This window comes from Sardina pilchardus, chromosome 3 (genome assembly GCF_963854185.1).
Source record: "Sardina pilchardus chromosome 3, fSarPil1.1, whole genome shotgun sequence".
Classification (NCBI taxonomy): Eukaryota; Metazoa; Chordata; class Actinopteri; order Clupeiformes; family Clupeidae; genus Sardina; species Sardina pilchardus.
This window is the reverse complement of record NC_084996.1, coordinates 19,519,966-19,542,610: the sequence shown is the minus strand read 5'-3', so window position 1 is coordinate 19,542,610 and position 22,645 is coordinate 19,519,966. Positions and strand designations below refer to the sequence as shown.

Here is a 22,645-nt window from a genome sequence, read left to right as displayed (position 1 = left end):
TTGATCAAACAGTGGCCTAAGCAACAGATTCATCAGGATATTGGAAGAATAGAAGGGATTGAGGTCAATCACTGGCACTTTTTTATTTTAAATGGTACACTTTATGTTGAAGTATGTTGTATTACCATGTTGTATTATGTTGTTGGTGCAACTGGCACTTTAGGTGGAACTCTTTATTGTTTTGGCCAAGATTATTGAGAGTTAAACCAAAAACAAAAAAAAACTCAAAGTATTATAGTTTACATATGATATTGCTACACTTTATTGCAAATTGCACTGGTCTGTTGGACTTTGAACAAAAATAAACAATATTTTTGTTGCTTAAGCTTATGTATTCAGTCATTATTCAATGGTATACTAAAAATCCATGTGAAAAAAAATACTGTGATTAAAATGCGATTAATTTCGATTAATTAATTACAAAGCCTCTAATTAATTAGATTATTTTTTTTAATCGAGTCCCAGCCCTAGTAATAATATTAGTAAACACATCTGTTTCGCTGCAGTATTTTTGTCATGGGTTAGATGTGTGAAGGCCGCCGCTGCTTATAAGTAAAAGGCTTGATTGGGCTGCCGAAATGTCTAGGATTTTGGTCAGACATAGGTGGCAACCCTATGGCAACCAGCCTAACAGCATGTCCTAGAACGAGTACAGATTGCAGGGTGTAGAATGGGAAAGAGAATATAGTCAGCAAACTCATATAACTGTTTTACACAATTCTGGGGATATTTTAGTACTTAAAGGGTTTAAGCGGATGGCGTGAAAGTGAAAGTAGACGTTCGAAAGGCCAACGATGTAGTGCTTTTGATGTAGTACAAAGACGCAAAACTGGTGGTTTAATTAGCGATTTTGTTGTCCTTGAATGATTCTCTTACAGATGCATTTAACAGCAAACCGCATTTAACACCTGCTTTTACAAGGCGGAAATATTTAGGCGCAAAATAGATGTGCGCTTTCACGGGCAGTTTTAGTACATACAGGGGAATACATAATTAGGCGCATATTACAGTTCTCCTCCCATCTTTTTACACGAACCTCCTACTATCATCTGACACTCCCATAAATCCATATGCATGAGACGGAAAAGCGCAATTTGCCATTCTCAGCTCCCGCTACAAGCAGTCTGCACCTTCACCTCATTGCGGCCTGTTAGTACATACAGTACCAAGCCATCATTTTATACGCACGTTGCGAAACAAATACGCCTGAAGTGGGCGCAAAAGCGTTGGTACATCTGCCCCTCTGTGTTTGTTTTCAATGTTGGAAAACCTTGTAGGAAGAGATTAAATGAGTCTATAGAATCTCATCCTGTTTCCTGTATGATCACGTAATGCTAGCAGCAGCAGGTGTCTGCTCTCTGAGACTGATCTGCAGAGCTGTAGTGAAGGTGAGTTTAATGAGACTGTGGTGCTGACCGGTGGCTGGCTCTGTAGAGGGCAGTGCAGAGGGCAGTGGCTCGGCCAGCTTGAGGTCGTATTTTCCCTCGTGGCCCATGCGGTATGTGTGTATATGGCCGTGGTCCCACCTCACAAGAACCACAAGGCTCTCCCTCAGCGGATCAATCACACGGCCCAGACCGGGAGGGATTCCGTCCTGAAATATGGGACAAACACACGTGTGCACACACATACAAACAAACATAGAAACAATCAATCACAAAGTAAAGTACATGCACACTCAAAAACACATGTTGAAGAGATGTTCAATGTTTCAGCCAGACACACACACACACACACACACACAGAGTACTGGTCATGTACCTGGTTTCCCCACTTCCAGTCTTGACCCCTCATGACCCTGGTGCCGATCTTCATCATGGCAGCTATTACTACACCAGATATTGTGCTGTTACCTGCAGGGTAGAAACAGCAGCAACATTTGTACATATAGATGCACACAATCATCAAACAGATTGTAGAAATATGTATCGCCTACTTCATTTTTTTTTTTCAAAGGCAAAATATGTACACTACTATGGAAAAGTTTGGAATCACAAGTGAGCATTAGTCACTGGCACTACTTCACAAATGACGTATATTCGGCTTGGATAATTCACTCAGAGGCCTATTTACCGTAGAAAAATATTTTTTGGCTAAGAGTTTTTGATCTGTTGATACTATATATATTAGTTGCAGCACCTCCCTTTGAGAAATATAAAGAAATGTCTGTGTACAAAGAATGGGGCAGTCAAGCAATGTGTACAACATGGTGAAGTTTGAACCTTTACATCACAACATAGTAGCAAGTTGTACTAAGTAGTTATTAGCCGTGCTGGGTAGTGGGAAGTCTGATTGGGGACAGCCCCATGATTCATTTCACCTATGTTCATGTCTGCACCTCAAGTGCTCTAGTGCCACCAATGGTTGGCACTACATCCATGTGCGTACTGTTTGAACCATATACCAGATCTTGAACGTTGAGGCATATTTGGAATCCTTGAAAGCTGCCGAGTTCATCAATTTGTGTCACATGGTACCTTCCACCATATTGGATTTTATCAGAAATGCCTAACACTTTTCACAGGTTACAAATTTGCTCCGATTTTCACGAAACAGATGATCTTCAGACCAAGCCTGACAAAACATTCTTAGAGGCGTTTCGATATTCATAAGTGTTCACTCAATACACAAATCCAGTGAAACACGGAGGTAATGCAGCGCCGCCTTTACTGCGTGCCTGGCTGCTAAGAAAGTAGCATGTTGGTTCCGTTGGCTGTTGCAGAGGTTAGCTGTAATTAATACACGTCTTAATACCTTATGCTGTTAAGAAATTACCTTCATCGGTAAGTTTTGGCCACAGACATCATCTACCCAATGTTCCCTTTTACCTGACATTTTCTTTCATGAGCAGGATCTCTTGTTAGACATCCTCTGACAGGATGCTTTCATTGAATAACACAGGCAAGTGTCACTCGTTACACTCCGCAGGCACGCAGTAATGGCGATGTGCAAGATGGCAGCGCCCATAAAGTTCCCGCTGGATTTGTGTATAGAGAGCCGAAGTCCCGCCCTTCTACTTCCGGTCTATGGGACCTATTTTTCGATTTTTAATGCATGGGAGTCAATGGAGAGATAACAATTATTTTTTGGTCCCGTTCGAGTTGGACCGTGCATTTCACATATGATGTGTGGGAATTTAAAAGATAATTTTTCACATTAATAAAGTTCTGTTTTTCGTTAGACTTTAAAAGTTATGTAAGTTTTGTGCGAATCCGTTCAGTGGACTACATCTCTTGTCTCAAGCGATGCACGTCACCAACTAGCAAACGAGAGGCTGGCTAGTTAGCTAGCTACTATGCTAGTTAACGGTTACATATTGCTGCCAGCTAAGTCACTTAACAGCAGTGTTTGTACAGTCTATGAATGAAATACAACTTATCTGGTGTGTTTAATCCTCTGACTCATGATATTTTCATCGGCAAGGGGGAAGCTCAAATAAGACCTGTTGCTGGCGCCCGTGGCTGTGAATTGGTCTAACGTCACTAACGCGACTGATGTGTTTGTAGTCGTTGGAAACACGATCTTTCACAATGTTGTAATTCACTAGTTACAACATACTTTTCAAATGTCTTTACATGAAAAATTGTCATTAAAATTGACAAACATCATATGGGTAATTCAAGGCACAAGACAATCGGGACCAGAAAATAATTTATATTTCTCCATTGACTGCCATTAAAAAAAAATCCAAAGATAGGTCCCATGGAGGCAAACGGAAGGGGCGGGACTTCGGCTCTCTATAGAGCCAATCCAAAGCCGCAAAAGACAGCAAAGCCGACAAACAGGAAGTGAGCTCATCCCAGCAATGCTTTGATTTATGAAGTCCAAACTTGGGGACTTGTTAACTGATTGTGATGAAGCACCAGGAAATTGACATCAATTAGACTCTATAGGGGGCACTGTGATACAGGAAGTGAGCTCATAACTCAGCAATGCTTTGATAAACAAAGTTTGGACGAAGATTGTTTATTTGCTATATATATTCATATATTCATTGTTTCTTTTTTATTAGGTTCTTGCTTGAATTGATATTGTTTCTTGTTTATATTACTATTCTCCCTATAGTAGTCTGACCAATCTTTTGAATTGTCCACTGTTAAATTATTTTTTTATTTTTTTATTTGTGTGTCGCTTTGGACATCTGCTAAATACCAATAACCATAATCATAACCATAATCATAACAACATACTAATTAGTCACAGATTTTTGCATGGAGCATTATTCACATTGTGCCATTAGTCAACAAAGGTTGTAATGAGCTAGGGTCAGATGCCAACTTCTAATTTCGTAAGTGTAAGTACAATGATTCAAAATGTCGATGAGCACTATAAGACCAAGCTGCACAGCATCAACAGTCCTAAGTATTAAATGAAATTGGGGGTGTTTGACTAACCTGAGCATACCACACCAGCATCTTCACGATGGTTACAGTTATGTGTTCCAAATCCACTATGGGAGCACTCTGTAAGGGATCCTTCAGCACCAGTACAGTTGACATCATCCATCCAGATGTTCCCACTGCCAGTGCCAAAGCTGGCTCCTTTGGGGGCAGAGACAGCACTTCCACATCCCAGCTGTCTACACACCACTTGTGCATCACTCATGCCCCACCTATCATCACACACAGTGCCCCACTGGCTGTTGTAGTAGACCTCCACTCTACCTGAGCAATTAGTGCTCCCACCAACCAGCCTAACGGCATCTCCTGTAACAAGTACAGATTGCAGGGTGTAGAATGGGAGAGAATATAGTCAACAAATTGATCTGACAGTATTACATCATATTGGGGGTATTTTAATACGTAAAGGGTTACTATCATGCTCTATCTGTTAGCATTGCGCTAGCTGAGCTGCGCTTTAAAACTGTACTCTTTAAAACCAAAGTTTTGGAGTTTATCATGCAGCTGAGCACCAGTGATGGGAATAACGGCGTTAATAATAACGGCGTTAGTTTTTTCAGTAACGAGTAATCTAATTGATTACTTGTTCCATCTTGATAACGCCGTTACCGTTACTGCCAAAAAATGCGGTGCGTTACTATAGGCTATATTTTTTTCTCTCTCTCCATCAGACCAGCTAGATCTCAGAGCCGAGGGCGAGGCAGATTAAATTTACTGTTCTTCCTTGGGTAGTGAGCACGAGACAAGCGCATACATACTGACGATTGGCTGAGGTTGAGTAAAATTTCATGGTAAGCCAATCAGAGGTAGAGTTGGGCGGGTGTTCCTAAACTTGCATAGTAGCCTAGTTCGACACACAGCGCGACGCATTACAAGCGAGTTGGTCAAAGTGAAATCGGTATGGCGAACGCAAATAGGCTAGGCTACTCCAAAAACAGCATTCGTTAACACTAGAAGCGCCAAGCGCCGGTCATTTGACCGCTGACGCGTATTCCTAGAAGCGCCGTGGGGGTTTGACCTAGATATACCTAGAACTGCCGGGCTGCGGTCATTTGACCGCAGCGATTACAAAAAAAAAAAAATATTTTCACTCGATTAAATTCCAGGACCCTACGTTCACGACTTTTCCTAAATACGCGTGTTTTGTCACCCAGAATTTTTACATGATCAAAAGCACACCGGTACAAGCTAGTTTAGAGCTATTTTGCGCTCACTTATGTGACAACACTATGTTGTCTCGCGTTCGGCCATTTTTGTTCAGGCTGCTATTCTCTTTTCTCACAGCAGATGTCGCAAGGATTTCCTGTCAGTCGGGCATGAGAATAATATTTTACCATAAAACATATCGTTTATATATGTGCAACATGTATTATATATGTGCTTTATTTTAATAACTATTTTTCATTTACATGGCATAGTCTATGGAGGCGATTTACAGTGGTTAACACTCTTGTTAACACTCCTGTCTGCGACGCCGGAGACCCGTGTTCACATCTCGGCAGGAGCGAAATGCAAAATCTTATATCGATAGAATTTACTGACCGTTTTTCAACGTCGATGAACAATTATTTTTTGTTAATGGTTTTTAATAACAACCTATCTGAAATAAACGGATGAATCGCAATATGTTTAGGCCTACCATTAACGAAAAATAATTTCGCCAGCCAATCATTTTCTGCCGCCAACTGACAAACTTTGACAAAGCCAGTTAGACTTTTTGCATCTAAAAATAATTATATCATAGTGACACGCGAAAAAATAAACGATAGCCTAGAAACTAGGCCTACATGAGATTTTCCCACTGGACACACCACATCAGTATTGTGCTCGTTGCTACGACACACAGGACTCCCAGTGAGTTGACGACCAATGAAAATGACATGGGGAAAAGCAGCAAACAAAGTAGCCTGATTTTGATCTCACCTTACATAGGCTACTTTCCTAATTCCTACGTAGGGCTACTCAGACTTTTGTTAAATCGTCAGGGCCCGGTTGCACAAACACCAAAACCAAAGATTGATGATATGAACCAAATATTCTGGAACAGATGGATTTACAGCATTGAACGTGATAGGCTATTAGCTAGCCTACTGATGCGACTTCCACCGTTTCCTTTCCAGAGATTGCTGCGCTGTTCACAACGCAATGAACGCATGCAGTCTACATTGAAGTGAAACGTGCAGAACGTTGTCCAAAACAATACAATAACATTGTGTGTTGATATCTAATACAATATACACATCTGTAGACATGAAGTGGCAACTAAAGCCATTATCAGTCATGAAAACTGTGGCGGCTGCATTAAGGTTTTGGCTGAGCCAGCTAGCCAGCCAACAACTTCATTAGCCAGCCGTTCTCAAAGCAAATGGCTTCGGGGTCTATACAACACACTATCCATTGCAGCCTATTTGAAACCGATCATCCCCCTCCCCCATACACTCGTCTAGGATACTTAGGCTACAGATATTACCGAGGCATTGAGGAACTGCCTCCCCACCCCCACCCCATCTATCTGTCCCCTGCATAGACTAGGCTGTAAGCTGGCTGTTTAGGCAACCCGTGGAAGAATGCGCAATCATGTTTCATCGCATATGCGCGTTTCAGAATGTTCGAATTCGCCAGCGTGCGTGTAGTTATGTGAATCGAAAAGAATATAAATATAGCCTACTTTATTGATGCCTTGTTCAAAAGAACTTCCGTCAGGAATAGGTTGGGGATCGAACCAGCAACCCTTGGGTGATCAAGCCGAAGCTCTAACCAGTGAGCTACGACTCCGCTTGTTTTCATGGAGAAAATGTGTGTCTCAATGCTGAATCTCGAATTCACATAGAAGTTAGCTTAAATTGTAGAAACAATAGGCCTAGCTTTTTTTTCAGCAGACATCGCAAACATAGCCTACACATTCGCAAAACAGAGAATATCATTCACTCATTATTTTAAATTATGCTACTTCTCACGCCTATGCCTGCTCAGCATAGCTCTCTCTATCTCCCTCCCTCCAATGTAGCTAGACCCTAGATCTTCTCCCTAAATGAATGAAAGTTGTTTTAGAAAGTAGCCACGGTAGCCTGTAAAATGCGGCATGAAATCCTGGCTACTGTGTAATTGAAACCAGACTATTAGGCTCTTTGTTCCAGGTGACCAGGTCCGATCATTTTCGGCAGCGCGAACATAGGCTACCTATTAAATGAATAGAAGTGAATTTGGGGAGTGAATTAGAACTAGCCACATTCACTTTTAGAGCATTTTAGTTGAAAGTCAAGTTTGCTTAAGGTTTGTTCAAGAACTCTTCCAAAGTTTTTAACAACACAAATCAACACAAATACATTAACAGATAACTCAAACGTGCTGTATGTCATAATGAAACAAACAACCACAGATTATCAACAACACGGTCTGACACGAATGACATGGCTTAGTGCAAACTGAATTTATGACCAAACGATTTCATTCGTGCACGAAGCGCCATCTTGCGATCATTGTGTGTAAGTAAAAGCCTCCCAGTCTAAGGACTCAGCGGTCATTTGACCGCCTCGCCGCGCTTTAAGTAGTTCACAACAGCACGGCGCTTCTAGTAGGTCGTCAAAGCGGTCAAATGACCGGGGCGCGGCGCTTCTAGGTATAAGTGGGTCAGAACGGCGCGGCGCTTCTAGTGTTAAATGGAAGTACAGTCATTATTTTTTCTTCCATGAAATGAAAAGAACGAATGTAATCGTCAAATGCACATTATGCCCTAGTAAAAAGTGCCTTGTAAACATCAGTGTCGAGTAGCCTAATTCAAACTCACTCAAACATCTCTCAACATCGCATGCCTCCACAAAATTATGGCCAAGACTGCCGACAGGTAAGGAGACGGCTACAAAACCAAAGCAACAGAAGCTTAACAATTACGAATAAGCCACGAACTTTTGTACTGGTTGTGGTAGCGCATTAAACGAAATGCGGTCAAGGTGTGAGGTTATGGTGGAATAAACAACAGCATGGGACGCGATTCAGCCAATCATAATCAAGGACTGGAACCATCCGTTTTAGAGGCATAGCCTAGGGCCTACTTTAATTCTGCCCAGTTCTGGCCTGTTGAGGGGCAATAAATATCAAAAAAGTTCCAAAACATCTATTGTGTTATTTGTATCGATCCACTATACAAACATAATATCTACATACATGCCATTTGATTGGAGTCTCACTCCCTCAGCAACATTAGAAAGATGTGTGTAGCCTACATTGTCTCTCTTAATAATGTATTGTATTAAATGTCCATTTGCCCATTTCATTACAATATTGAGATTTATTATTAACAATTGAACATACACCTGTAATTTAAGTTCTGTTAAAGAGGTGGGTTCACATTTAAAAATTTACTTGAAAGTAACGCACCAGTTACTTTCTGAAGTAACTAGTTACTTTTATAATTTGTAACTGAGTAACTAATTTAGTTACTTTTTGAAAGTAGTAACTAGTAACTGTAACTAGTTACTTTTTAAAAGTAACTTTCCCAACACTGCTGAGCACTAACGGCTGATTCACACGGCATGAGTGGCGACTGTGTGTCAGCTGCACTAGCCTACCTGTCCGTTTTCATTTTGGCAGCCATGGTAACAGGTTGGAGCGTACATACTGCCTGCATTACACGCAAGTCTTAGGCGCGACTCGAGCAGCACTGAATACGTGTGCGTGCTAAAAATAGAACCGGCGCCTATTCTGGTATTTTTGTCACCTACGGAACAGAAATGCAATGCACACGACACGTCTGCAATTGGAAGAATACCTAGTTCTGACCAAGTGTCAGAAACGTCTCTGATAGGACGCTGCTGCAGCTAGTCTGCCTATTCAAACATCTCTTCACTGTCTCTTTTCAATGGAAATGCTTCCTACTTTTTTTGTGTGTGTGTGGTTTAGTTATGCTAAGTTGGGTATCTCATAATTATTGATTCAGTGTCTAATAAGCCCATGTGGGCTGGGCACCAAAAAAGGTGTTTGACACTTAAATAAACAATATCAATCAATCAATCAATCCAACAATCTTGCATGCCATGTGAAAAACAGTTGGCTTGGCAGTGATATTTTTAGCATGCACACATTTCTTGTACAAGATTAGGTATGTAGTTCAAGATAACGCTAACATGGTCTTCTATCTCCGTATGAAGAGTCAGAGATCATCAGGTGATTAAACATAAGGGGTTTCCCGGCTGCCGTGAGGACAACTCTGTCATTCGGTACCTGACCTACAGTATCTGTGTTGGTTTTCAACCGGAACACAGGAACCGGAAAACCTTGCAGGAACAGATTGAAAAAGTCTATACCGTAATTTCCCGACTATTAGCCGCAGCTTATACATTAATTTGGCTAAATTTCCTCTGCTTTGAGGTTAATACAAGAGGGCAGTTAATATAGTGTTAATATGGTTTTGTTTCTTTTAACTTGCATAAAACACTGTCCTGCGGCTTATACACAATGCGGCTTATATGCGGGAAATGACTGTAGAACCTGATCCTTTTTCCTGTATGACCACGTCATGCTAGCAGCGGCAGGTGTCTGCTCTCTGAGACTGATCTGCAGAGCTGTAGTGAAGGTGAGTTTACTGAGACTGTGGTGCTGACCGGTGGCTGGCTGTGTAGAGGGCAGTGCAGAGGGCCGTATAGGGGGCTCTGTAGAGGGCAGTGCAGAGGGCAGTGGCTCGGCCAGCTTGAGGTCGTATTTTCCCTCGTGGCCCATGCGGTACGAGTTTATATGGCCGTTGTCCCACCTCACACGAATCCACCTCGCACTCAGTTGACCAATCACACGGCCAATACCAGGAGGGATTCCATCCTGAAATATGAGACAAACACACACACACACACACACACACTCATGAACTAACACTCCAGCTGCACGGAGGCCGACAGGGAGAGACTACAGAGGGTGGCAAACAGTGTGATGATCAGTGGCTGCATTTCGGCGCTCCTTGACTGCCATCTAGAACTCCCGTTGTCTCAGCAGGGCCAGAAACATCTTGAAGGACACCATCCACCCCTGCTTCCATCTCTTAAGAGTGTACCGTCACACCGGTGTGACAGGAATGTTGGAAAATGAACATTCTAAAGAATATCTGGGTTCATTGAATTGTGCATAGAATTTTAGAACCTTGAATTGCTGCGGAATGGAATCTTGTGTTAGAATGTTTAAAACCCACCCTTTTAAAGGTTAACCGGTTGCCCTCTGGCGGGCGCTTCAGGTCCATACGGTCCAGAACAAACAGATCCAGGGATAGCTTCTTCCCCAAAGCTGTCACATACTGACTGTACCTCAAATGTGCAAATTGTGCTAAATATGTGTGCGCTTTTACGGAGCTGCTGTTTAAAACTCATTGTACTGTGCATGACAATAAAGGCTTTCTATTAAAGTTCTGTTCTGTTTTGGTTCAATTTTACACGTGCACACACACATTTTTCTATTACTGTACATGCATTGAGTAGATGTACAATGTCTCTCTTTCTCTCTCTCTCTCTCTCTCGTTCTCTCTCACACACACAAACCAAACACAAAAGAAAGTGAATGCACACACAAATAAACATTTTGAGTAAATGAACAATGTTACACACGCACACACAAACCCAAACACACACACACACACACACACACACACACACACACACACACACACACTCACACACACACACACAGTACTGGTCATGTACCTGGTTTTCCCACTTCCAGTCCTGACCCCTCATGATCCTGGTGCCGATCTTCATCATGGCGGCCATCTCTGGGCCAGACAAGGCTTTGTGGCCTGCCTGTGTAGGTGGCTGTGTGGAGGGCAGTAACTCCACTATCTTGAGGTCATATTTGCCATTACTGCCCATACGGTAGATACTTTCATTACCAGCATCCCACCTCACCCGGATCCACCCACTCTCACTAAGCTGACCAATCACGCGGCCCGCACCAGGAGGGGTGCCGTCCTGAAATATGGGATAAACACACACGTGCACACACACATACAAACAAACAAACACATAAACAAATGCACATGTTCAGTGTTTCACACACAAACACACACACACACACACACACACACACACACACACACACACAGTACTGGTCACGTACCTGGTTTCCCCGCTTCCAGTCCTGACCCCTCATGACCCTGGTGCCGAGCTTCATCATGGTGACCATCTCTGGACCAAATATTGTGCCGTTACCTGCAGGGGGAGACAGCAGCAACATTCATACATATAGATGCACACCACCATAAAATGAATTGTAGAAATATGCATCGCCTGCTTCATATCTATTTTTCAAACTGTTGAAAAATATGTAAACTACTGTGAAAACATTTGGAATCACAAATGATTGTCCTCATTTTCTGCCAACATCACTGTGATTCACATATTATCATGTTTAAAAGGATAATTAACAAGCCCTTTTAATTATACTGTCTGGCGGTAGACTGTTTAAAGAAATCATTTCATTCATTGGGGATATTTCAACTTATACATTTCAACGGCATGGCTGTTTTTATGTCACGTTCACCTCTATGAGGAGAATCATCATACAGTAGCTCATTTTTTACTTGCTAACAGAATGCATAAGAAAACCTGACCCATGAACAAACACAAAACTCTGCATGGCATTTCTCTGGGAATACTGAAGGTATAGAGAGATACCTCTATGGTGTGATTAGTTTGGTTCTTGGTTAAATGTAATGTATGTTGTTTGCACAAATGCCTTCTGCTACTATTTAAATATAAATACAAACAAACACAACCTTTAAGTCCTTTAAGACCTTTAAGTCACAGAACTGATCTTCTGGTAGCTTAGCTAAACAGGTCAGGGTAGTATTTAGTACCTAAACTTGGTTAATAGCTTCTATGTGTAATTACTATTGAACAAAAGCGGCATCTATTGGCTGCTGAGTTTTGATGGGCTGTTGATTGTCATTTTGTGGAGTGAGTCAAAATTTACTGAGATGTGAGCACAATGTAGCCTAATAATAATATACCACATTCCCAAAGGCCCTCAAAGGACTATATCTCATACAATTTGAGAACTAGATTTTTGTGATGCCTTACACAACATAATGCCCCGTGAAAAAAGTTGTTGCATTGATCATTAATCACTAGGTGGCACTACTCCGCAAATTACTCATAATCAGCCTGGTTAACTGACACAGGGGACTATTTACCCTTAAATGTCATTTTTGGCAAATACAGTACTTCTTCATCTATTGATACTGTGCAGTATTGTGTTGCAGCACCCCCTTTGAGCAAAATATGAAGAAATATATACAAAATATGGGGTAGTCAAACAGTGTGTATGACACAGTGAAGTTTGAACCTTTACATCTCAACATACTAATTAGTAAAGGATTTTTGCATGGAGCATTATTCACAGTGTGGCATTAGTCAACAAAGGTTGCAATGGCCTATAGGGCCATGAGCTGTCGGAAGCCAACTTGTCATTTCGGTAACACTTTGTAATAAGGGTACATGAATTCTCATGAACTAATGCATGAATTAATGCATGAATTACGCATTAGTTAATCCATTAATATATCATGAATCATTATGACTTAACATGAATTCACTGATTGCCATTAATAAATTAATACATAAATAACTCATCATCTTAAGCATTAAGTACGGTTGGCACATCATCATGAATCATGATTAATTAAGCATGATCATGATGACTTTTTGTCAGACAAAATTTTTAATTCATGCATTAGTTCATGAGAATTCATGTACCCTTATTATAAAGTGTTACCGTAATTTCTTAAAGAGAAACTATGCAGGATTGGCGATTTCATCTTAAGTTTCGGTTTCGTTTTTCATTTTCGCTCGTTTTATGCTTGCATATTTGTGACCTTCCACGGCGAAATCAGTCACAATGTCCACATTTTCAAAATCAAAGTTATTACGTTTTCAGGAAGGGGCATAATCAACCTTCAAAACGATACCTATATCTAATGAATTGAACGTCATATTACTGAAATATAAACATTCAAAGGAGTTGAGTTCATCCTGTCATGCCAATAGAAAAACGGAGAAATCTGCCTCTGAAGTTAACCGTCGGCTCAACACTCACGAACGCTTTGTAAGGTCGCCGCTATTACACGTTTTACGGTACTTGTATCAACGACATAGCACGCGGATGGCTTGGTGGTTGTCAATGAGTGCGGTTACCGTAAATATTGGAATAGAGGGGCAAAAAAACGAGACGCCTAACTTCCTGCTTCCTCTAACTTTCTCACCTCAACAAACTCACGTTTTTAGACTACAAAAGGTCAGTTTTTCGGCGAAATGTATTCACGACCGTACAGTGTAGACCTCCCACTGTTTCAAAACACTTACAAAAAAAAATCCACGATTTTAGCACAAGTGACATAAATGGCCATTTTTCTCAGAAACGCCTGTTGCGACAAGCGACTGGTTTTGCCGTGGAACGTCACATTTCTCTGCAGAGCTTCCCCGACAGCTTTAGCGTGTATATTTATACATATATAGGCTACAGTATATATAAATATATAAATTGCAAGCGTGGTTCTTTATGCGTCTCAGCCTTCCAGATGTAAACAGGGAACGATCGTCTCCTGAACAAACTGCAAGGTTGCGATAGCGGATAGGGACACTGGGGGCGGGAGGAAATATTACTGTTTACAGTACTGTTTACAGTAATAGTAATTTATAACTGGTCAGTCAAGTAAAACAACGATTTCTAAGCGATTTTATGACTATGAAAAAGTTGCATAGGGTCTCTTTAAGTGTAATTACACTATGGATGCAAAATGTTGACGAGCACTATAAGACCTATCTGCAAAGCATCAACAGCCCTAATAGTATTGAATCAAATTGGGGGTCATTGCACTCATCAGGTTAAGTGGATGATTATGGGATGTACTAACCTGAGCACACCACACCAGCATCTTCACCATGGTCACAGTCATGTGATCCAAATCTACTATGGGAGCACTCTGTAAGGGATCCTTCAGAACCAGAGCAGCGGACATCGTCCATCCAGATGTCCCCACTGCCTCTGCCAAAGTGTGCTTCTTTGGGGGCAGAGACAGCACCTCCACATCCCAGCTGTCTACACACCACCTGTGCATCACTCATGTCCCAGTTATCATCACACACAGTGCCCCACTGGCTGTTGTAGTAGACCTCCACTGTACCTGAGCACCTTGTGCTCCCACCAACCAGCCTGATCTGGGCAGCTTGTGCAAAAGGACAATAACTTAATTATTAGAGCACACTAATTATTTCAGCAGAATAAATATTTATTGAACAAATACTATGTAGGTTATTGACATGACATGCAGGTCTATGAAGACCAATACATGCATAAATGAAGCTTAGCAAACATTCATTGCCTTTATACAAATCTTAAATCAAACAATAGTTAGTGCAGTGCCCGTACGTATAGGCCACCAAAAATGTTTTCCAAGAAACTTGTTGCCAAATGACATTGATGCAGTATCATGTTAGATTGTGATGATGTAGAATCAAGCCTGTGCAGTTAGTAGAGCTTTTTACTGTCTTTGCAAAGTAAAAAAAGTGTAGGGGAAAGTTTGAGTTGCCGCTAATGGAAATATTAGACACATTACATAGGCTACCCGTGCGTACCCATGCGTTTTTGCTGTTGTTGGGAAATGATAAGCTAACCGTGGGCGTGGCCTAAAAGCTGACCAATGCCAGTGCTATGAACTCAGAAGTGATGTTTGAATGAATGATAAAGCCGATGTCCAGATAGAGTCAAGAACGGCTGTTTTAAATGCAAATTTTAACAGAATGCTACCGACGTGTGTGTCGGCATTGCAAGATCAGCAACCTGATCAGGCAACAGAACCGCTAGGCAACCGCGGTTGTTGATGAGCAGTCTATGCAATGTTGACTTTAACAGCCTGCTTACCAACATGGGTGCATGTGTGTCGGACTCAGCATGTTTATCCAACATTAACAATCTTGAAACGGTCCGTTGTTTACGTGAGACATCGTAATTTCCATGAATGGCAACACGTGATTTTGTCAGCGAAATGTGCTTTATTGTTTCTATGCTGGAGTGAGTGAGAAGGGGCGTGGCTAAAGTGCGGAGAGCGGTAGAATTGTGGGATTGCGGTAGAGTTGTATTTTGCTTAATTTAACGATATCCTTGTCATTTTTTGTACAAAAACTACCAAACTTTGCACTGCAGTCACGCATGTCATTAGCAAGACACGTGTTAAATCTTAGGTCAGTCGGATGAGTGGCTTGAGAGTTATGCGTGCCACACACAGACAGCCGTTCCTTGCATTAATAGATAGATAGATAGATACATAGATGGAACTCACCAGCTTGAAGAGGGGCAGACAGAAAGACTATCACTGGAAAAAAATATAATGCTTGAGTAGGCTTGTTATTAGATACAGTATCTGCAAGCATTCACAGTGAAAAAGGCCAAGAATAAAGAAATTGCACAGTACGTATAGTAGTATACTCCAATATTTGGAATGTGTTCTAAATCAGCCCATATATCTAGATATCTATCTCGCATTCAAATGTACCTGAATTGAGTGCAACCATATGTAAACCTGCGTTGTGTGGAACCACTGCGGTCCAGCCCTGCACACGCCCGGACTCGAACCCGCGAGACGGCAGCACCTCGGATCGGGAGTCGAGCGCGCTAATAATCCACCTAAAAGCCCAGGCTACTAGCTTTCATGCCAGCAGCGCTCTTGAAGCGTCGGGGAGTGAGGTTTACTAACGTTCTACAGCTAGCACCCGTTACACATATAATAATCTACAAGAGGATAACTCAAACAATGCAGTTAGGGCTATGCATATGTTCACAGTAAACAGCAAGATGCAGATTTCCTCGTTGACAGGTCAGGGTGCCATAAGTTGGGATGGTACATATCAACAGGGAACACCTGCCACATGTATCTGTTCAGTATGATTACTTGATTCTCTGAAAAATGCTTTGAGATGGATCTACAGAGTGACTGGATTTGCATCTCTACTGAGTGCCAAATCAGCGCTCTTTATTCAACAACTTAACGAATAGTCTGTTAGACTATGCAGTTCATGTCCTTTGCTTTTGCTGTTGTACCATGCACAATTGATTACTTTATTAATGATCCTGATCCACCTGTCAAGTCTAATTTGATTGCAATTTCGATACAACTCCATTAAGAAGAAAAGGGCAACTAAATAATCTAACACGCATCAGAGGCTACTAGTGCAGAGCCCGTAGATGTGGCATTTTTTATTCGTATAACATGAAATTTGGCACTGCACACTCTCGTGCCATTAGGATGACACCCACCAAATTTGAGAGCAGTCGGATGAGTGGTTTGAGAGTTGTGCGTGGAACAGACAGAGTGACACACAGACAGACGTTCCTTGCATTAATTGATAGATAGAAGATAGATAGATAGATAGATATAGTGTATTTTAACAGCAAATTTGACTTTTTTTCCTCTGCCAAAAATAGTAGGGTACTAGTCTGGGTAAGCAGTATGCCAGTAGGAGCATTGTCCCTTTCCTTATGGAATAACCTATTGAGTAGGCCTATTGCATGATTAAATCTCCTATTTTCACTAATGATTTTAACTCATACATCGTACTGATGTGATAACATGTCTGTTGTGACTCCTTACCTGTCAGAGATAGAATACAAAGGAGAAGTGCTGATGGAAGAAAGCAAAATGTCAACATGAGAAATTGTTGTTGGCCTTGACTGTTATTTGCTATTTTCATATAAATCATTATTACCATTCTACTTTATTATTGCTGAAATACTTTGTAATAATTGTATAATGTACAGTAAGCTGCCTAAAGAAGTTATATCCTATTTTCTTTAGTCTGTCACTCATGTCTTCATCACACACACACACACACACACACACACACACACACACACACACACACTCACAGGAAAGGTGTTAAATTATTTGCACTATAAGTATTGCACTATAAGTATTACCCAGTGGCCAATCAAAAAACAAGACTATTTAACATTACACATCATGGAATCCATGAAGACTATATATATATATATATATATATATACTGTATATATATAAGAAAGTAGAGAAAGAAGCCACATGGTTAAACTTTGATAAATTGTGCGTCATGACTAGATGATTAGAACATTGTATGTACATGTATGTCTTGTAGAATAATAGTGTAACAGACATTCCAGAGATCACAAGTCATATCCACTGACATTGGCTATTTTGGATTTATGATGTAAAACATCAGGGAAGGAAATATTAATAAACATAGTGATCATAAGAATATAATAGAGGCATTGGAGATTCCTGTATATTGACTTGAGAGTAAATATGGCAAATTGTGGTGTAAACCAATGTTTTGCTCAATTTCTTAGCTATTTTGGGGAGCATGCAAATATAAGTGCATAATGGAAAGCCTCCATGCTTTTTATGAGATTCAGCATAGAAAGAAAAAGCATAGGCTCAATTTTAATTTCTTCTGTATGACAGTAAAGGCTTTAGGACATCATTCTCACAGTCATTCAGCTGTTGCACTGACACACTAGTCTACCCTTTATCATCTCTTTTATAATGCTTCTTTTAGCATCCCTTTTTCCTCACTTGGAAAAATATAATTTGCTTTCCTATATGCTGTTTTGCTGAAGTGCTGAAGTTGCTTTTTTTTTGCTTTGGGTCTTTAGTCTTCATGGATTCCTATGTGATTGATCAATTAACTGAATCTCATGCCATGATGTGTAATGTTGAATAGGCTTTTTTTTTTTATTGCTCAATGGGTAATTGCTTACTTATAGTGCAAAGAATTTAACATCTTTCCTTTGTTTATCTGAAATTAAAATAATCTAAAGGCCTCACATTTCATTTATGAATTAACAAGGTCCAACTGCTCTTTTGAAAAATATTATTATTAATAATAATACAAAATATTATTAATAATAATAATCATCATAATAATAATAATTATAGTGATAATCTGGAACTAAATGCCATTATTAGTATCATGATTACTATTGTTATTATTATTATTATTATTAATATTATTATTAATAAAACTAATAATAATAATAATGTTTTGTATTATTTAATGTGTCTATCAATGTTATGCTATGTATTTTCATTCTATATTACATTATATATACATTATATATATGTATGTGAATATAATATATATATATATACAGTATATACTGTATATACAGTATGCATACTGTATATATATTATATTCACATACATACGTTAAAATTGTACTGAGCTTTTAACTGCAGATTGAGATTTGAGTTAAATACCTCTTTCAAACTTTCACTGGTTGTAATTACAGGAGCAAATCATCAACCCTAAATAAATCTATCTAGAATGTTCACATATTAGTTTTTTTGCCTGGTAACATATGTATGTGAATATTACAACCAGTGAAAGTTTGAAAGAGTTATTTGGTAACTCAAATCTCAATCTGCAGTTAAAAGCTCGGTACAATTTTAACTCCAATCAAGCAGTGTCTCACTCCCTTGCTTAGCTGGATACAACAAAGGCAGAATCTCATGCCAACACAAAAATATGTCCCTCCTTTGTGCCTCTTACGGTATTTCATCAGTAAATATTAAACTAGTAGGAACCCCAAACTAAATGATTAAAGAAGAATTATTACATTGAAAAAAATATATACATATATCTGAAAGCAAAATAAAATATAGCTGTTTTACTAGTAGCAAACAACGAGTTTTGCTGTTTGGCTTCCTCTGAGAGCAATCCTGAGGAAGCCAAATTGCGAAACACGTCATTCACTGCGGTGTGTGTGTGTGATCTCCTGATATTCCTGCACATTGCCAGCACCTGGTTCCTCAAGACGAGTGACTTGTGCACAGATAGTTAGGCTATTATTTAATATAATTTGATATTTACATCAAAATAATTTACACACCTACAATGATGACATAATTTGTATTTGTATTTGTATCATTTAAATATGATATTTGTTTCCATTGATTTACAAATGAATACATTGAAAAAAACAAACATACCTAAGTGTTGAAAATGGTGAGAAGACATTCTTCTACCTCCTTGTTATAGGCCTACTAGGAGTGAACTATCTGGGTGTCTTCTCTCCTTATCTAATGGTCAGAGGTAATATGATGACACATAATGAACTGGAAAGTGCAACTGTTGGAGGAGTTGGAATGAAAATAGCATATGCTCTTCACATTCTGTTCCTCATTTTATTTTATTTTTTCCTGTTTAGTTTGTTTGAACGGTAAAATATGTCTGATAATGCCAGGTCATCAAAATGATGTTGGAAGGACAGAGATACATGACAGTGTGTTCAGAACATCTTCATCAACATCAACTCATTCACTAGAGCTATGGTTTACTGAATGACCACCATACAGTTATTCAACACATGAGGTGAATCAGTGAGCATTCCAAACACACTGTGAGGGTGGGCAGTGCCTAACTCAAATTATACTGTCTTTAGAGGGCTTAAAATCATAGGTTAATTAAAACAATACCTAATGTATATCACTGTCAGCTGATTGCTTCAAACACACAACCCAATTGAAATATAAATATCAGAAGTCACTCTCAGAAAGGATGTGTTGGAGATAACACGTCAATGTGTTTAGGTAAGGACAACACAAGTTTTGTGTTGTTTTCCAACATAAGTTGTGTTATTTGTTACACAATATGTGTTGGAAATAAAAAAAAACTTGTGTTGAAAATGACACCACTGATGTTGGAAAACAACACAAACTGTGTTGTCCTTACCTATAATGTTATTTCCAACACATCCTTTTTGAGATTGTGGTTGCCCTGAGCAAATAAAGGGCACGAGTCCTCAGGATAATGGACGGATCGAGAGGGGTTACCACCGGGTTACCACAAGGGGTTACCACAAGGGGTTACCACCGGGTTACCACAAGGGGTTACCACAAGGGGTTACCACAAGGGGTTACCACCGGGTTACCACAAGGGGTTACCACAAGGGGTTACCACCGGGTTACCACAAGGGGTTACCACCGGGTTACCACAAGGGGTTACCACAAGGGGTTACCACAAGGGGTTACCACCGGGTTACCACAAGGGGTTACCACCGGGTTACCACAAGGGGTGCCCACAAGGGGTTACCACCGGGTGCCCACAAGGGGTTACCACAAGGGGTTACCACCGGGTTACCACAAGGGGTTACCACCGGGTTACCACAAGGGATTACCACCGGGTAACCACAAGGGGTTACCAGCGGGTTACCACAAGGAGTTACCATCGGGTTACCACAAGGGGGTTTACAACCGGGTTACCACAAGGGATTACCACCGGGTTACCACAAGGGGTTACCACCGGGTTACCACAAGAGGTTACCACCGGGTGGTTAAAACTTGGAAACTTGCCCAAGCTGGAACTATCAGATGCACAGGACGTGAAAACGCCCGATTAGGCTACTACTGTAACCTCGGTACTCTGAAGGATATGAAAACGGCAGTGTTGTTTGAATGCAGTTATAGTAAGAGGCCATTACCAAAGAAATTAACTGGAAACATAACAATGCAACAAAATCCTGTGCACCAAGTTAACTAAGTAACTTTTAATTTTGTTGATAAAGGCTTAATGCTATTCTCAATTGTGGTGAAAACTGAAAGCCATTATTGTAGAGAAAATTAAGTATGTTAGGTAGGTATAGGTGGCATATGCCATTGAATGTCAATTTAATCAACATTCATGTTTTCCTACACCAGAGGAAGTATGATGTGTAGCAAAGGTCTTTGACCTGATGAATTCTGTGAGTCAGCAAGTTCCATGTGAAAATCTGTCCGTGAAAGCAAAGGTTGAACTTTCATAGACTTTCCAACGGGATAATGACCCTGAACACAAAGCTGAGACAACAAAATAGTGGCTTAGGGTAACCTATGGGAATGTCCATGAGTGACCCATCCAAATCGCAACTTTAGCCCAATCTAAAAAGGCATGAAACGATTAACATGACATGGAAGAAAAGAATATGGGTTGTCCATCAAATGCTTGACCTCTTTAACCGAGTCTAGTTTCTTAGGAAATAATTAGAACAGCTATGTGAAGTACTGGCACAGAGCTACAGAGCCTAAAATATTGTTTAATTATTATTATGTCTGCCAGATAACACGCATCCCTCTAGGTCACTTGATGTGACTTAGAACCACAACTGAGCCCTAACACCAGGTCTTGTGAAGCTTTGTGCAAAAGACCATTATGTGCCAATGTATGCTGCGTTTTGCAAAATGCAGATGGAAACTCCCCATAGGTCTTTTGGTTACCCAAAATACATACAGAAAATAAATGCCTCACTGTGTGGCAACCACAAGGTGTAGAAACATAATCCTTGTCTCAAATGAAAGGTAACACTGAGGCTTCTTGTTGAATATTTGGATTGTATGTCAGAGGTTCTGATATAGAATGATGACTACACAAAATATGGAATAATTACACAAAAGTCTCTATTTCTGCCATTTTTTGTTGGTTCAATGGATGTTTACAGTATAAGACTATACACCTGCACAACTAATACTGGATAAAACAAAATGAATATTCAATTTCTATGAGATTCCTGTGAATATTTCACCCAATATGCTGTATTTACTGTAGTTATTGCTTAGGATACACACTGCAGCAGGAGGGTAGGGAAGCACCAAATATCGGAGGAGGGAATGGAGGGCATTTCTTTATACAAATCGATTGAGACATAGTAAGATTAATCTGACCATGTAAAGCACTTTACACATTGTATATGACAAATGTTGTCATGTATGGATTCCCAAGAGTCCAAGCTTTCAAATGGTGTATAATATTATTATGTTACATAGCAATAGGGTGCATATATTTGTTTTAGAATGTTGGGTGGAGGTGGGGGAGCAGAGTAGGTGTGCCATGGAGGGTTCCATACTGTACCATTTGCCTTTAGTGTTGATGGGGAGATACCATTTTGGCAAAATACTCCCCACTGCTGGACATTAATGGGTCTGCATGTAATTCACAGTGGATCTACAGTAACAGAGTTTAATCACATCTCCTCCTCCTGAAATCATTCCCCTAGTTAATGTCTGGATACAGGTGAATTGGTGAGCTGAATACAATCATACGTTGTGCATTGATACAATGAAATGTTTAAATGTGAGCAAATTTTTAAAAAGAAATAATTAAAAAAAAAACTTGAAAAGGGTGACACATAAACTGAATTACTTCGGATTACCGAATTACCTGAATTACCGAATCTTCGGTATCAAAGCTTCCATTTATTGTGAGCAAAGA

The 22,645-nt window shown here is 40.1% G+C and overlaps 1 protein-coding gene across 1 annotated transcript in view; it reads right to left on the bottom strand.

The window, feature by feature from the left end:
* LOC134076977 (deleted in malignant brain tumors 1 protein-like) overlaps positions 1 to 19,503 on the bottom strand; it is a 38,234-nt gene extending 18,731 nt beyond the window's left edge. The window contains exons 1-10 of the mRNA XM_062532305.1: positions 19,393 to 19,503; positions 17,020 to 17,049; positions 15,712 to 15,744; positions 14,287 to 14,598; positions 11,493 to 11,584; positions 11,081 to 11,344; positions 10,001 to 10,211; positions 4,395 to 4,706; positions 1,762 to 1,853; positions 1,417 to 1,594 (exon numbers count right to left, since the gene is read on the bottom strand). Coding sequence (XP_062388289.1) covers positions 1,417 to 1,594; positions 1,762 to 1,853; positions 4,395 to 4,706; positions 10,001 to 10,211; positions 11,081 to 11,344; positions 11,493 to 11,584; positions 14,287 to 14,598; positions 15,712 to 15,744; positions 17,020 to 17,049; positions 19,393 to 19,420 — 1,552 coding nt within the window. The 5' untranslated portion in view covers positions 19,421 to 19,503. The remainder of the gene's footprint in view (positions 1 to 1,416; positions 1,595 to 1,761; positions 1,854 to 4,394; positions 4,707 to 10,000; positions 10,212 to 11,080; positions 11,345 to 11,492; positions 11,585 to 14,286; positions 14,599 to 15,711; positions 15,745 to 17,019; positions 17,050 to 19,392) is intronic.
* Positions 19,504 to 22,645: the final 3,142 nt, after the last annotated feature.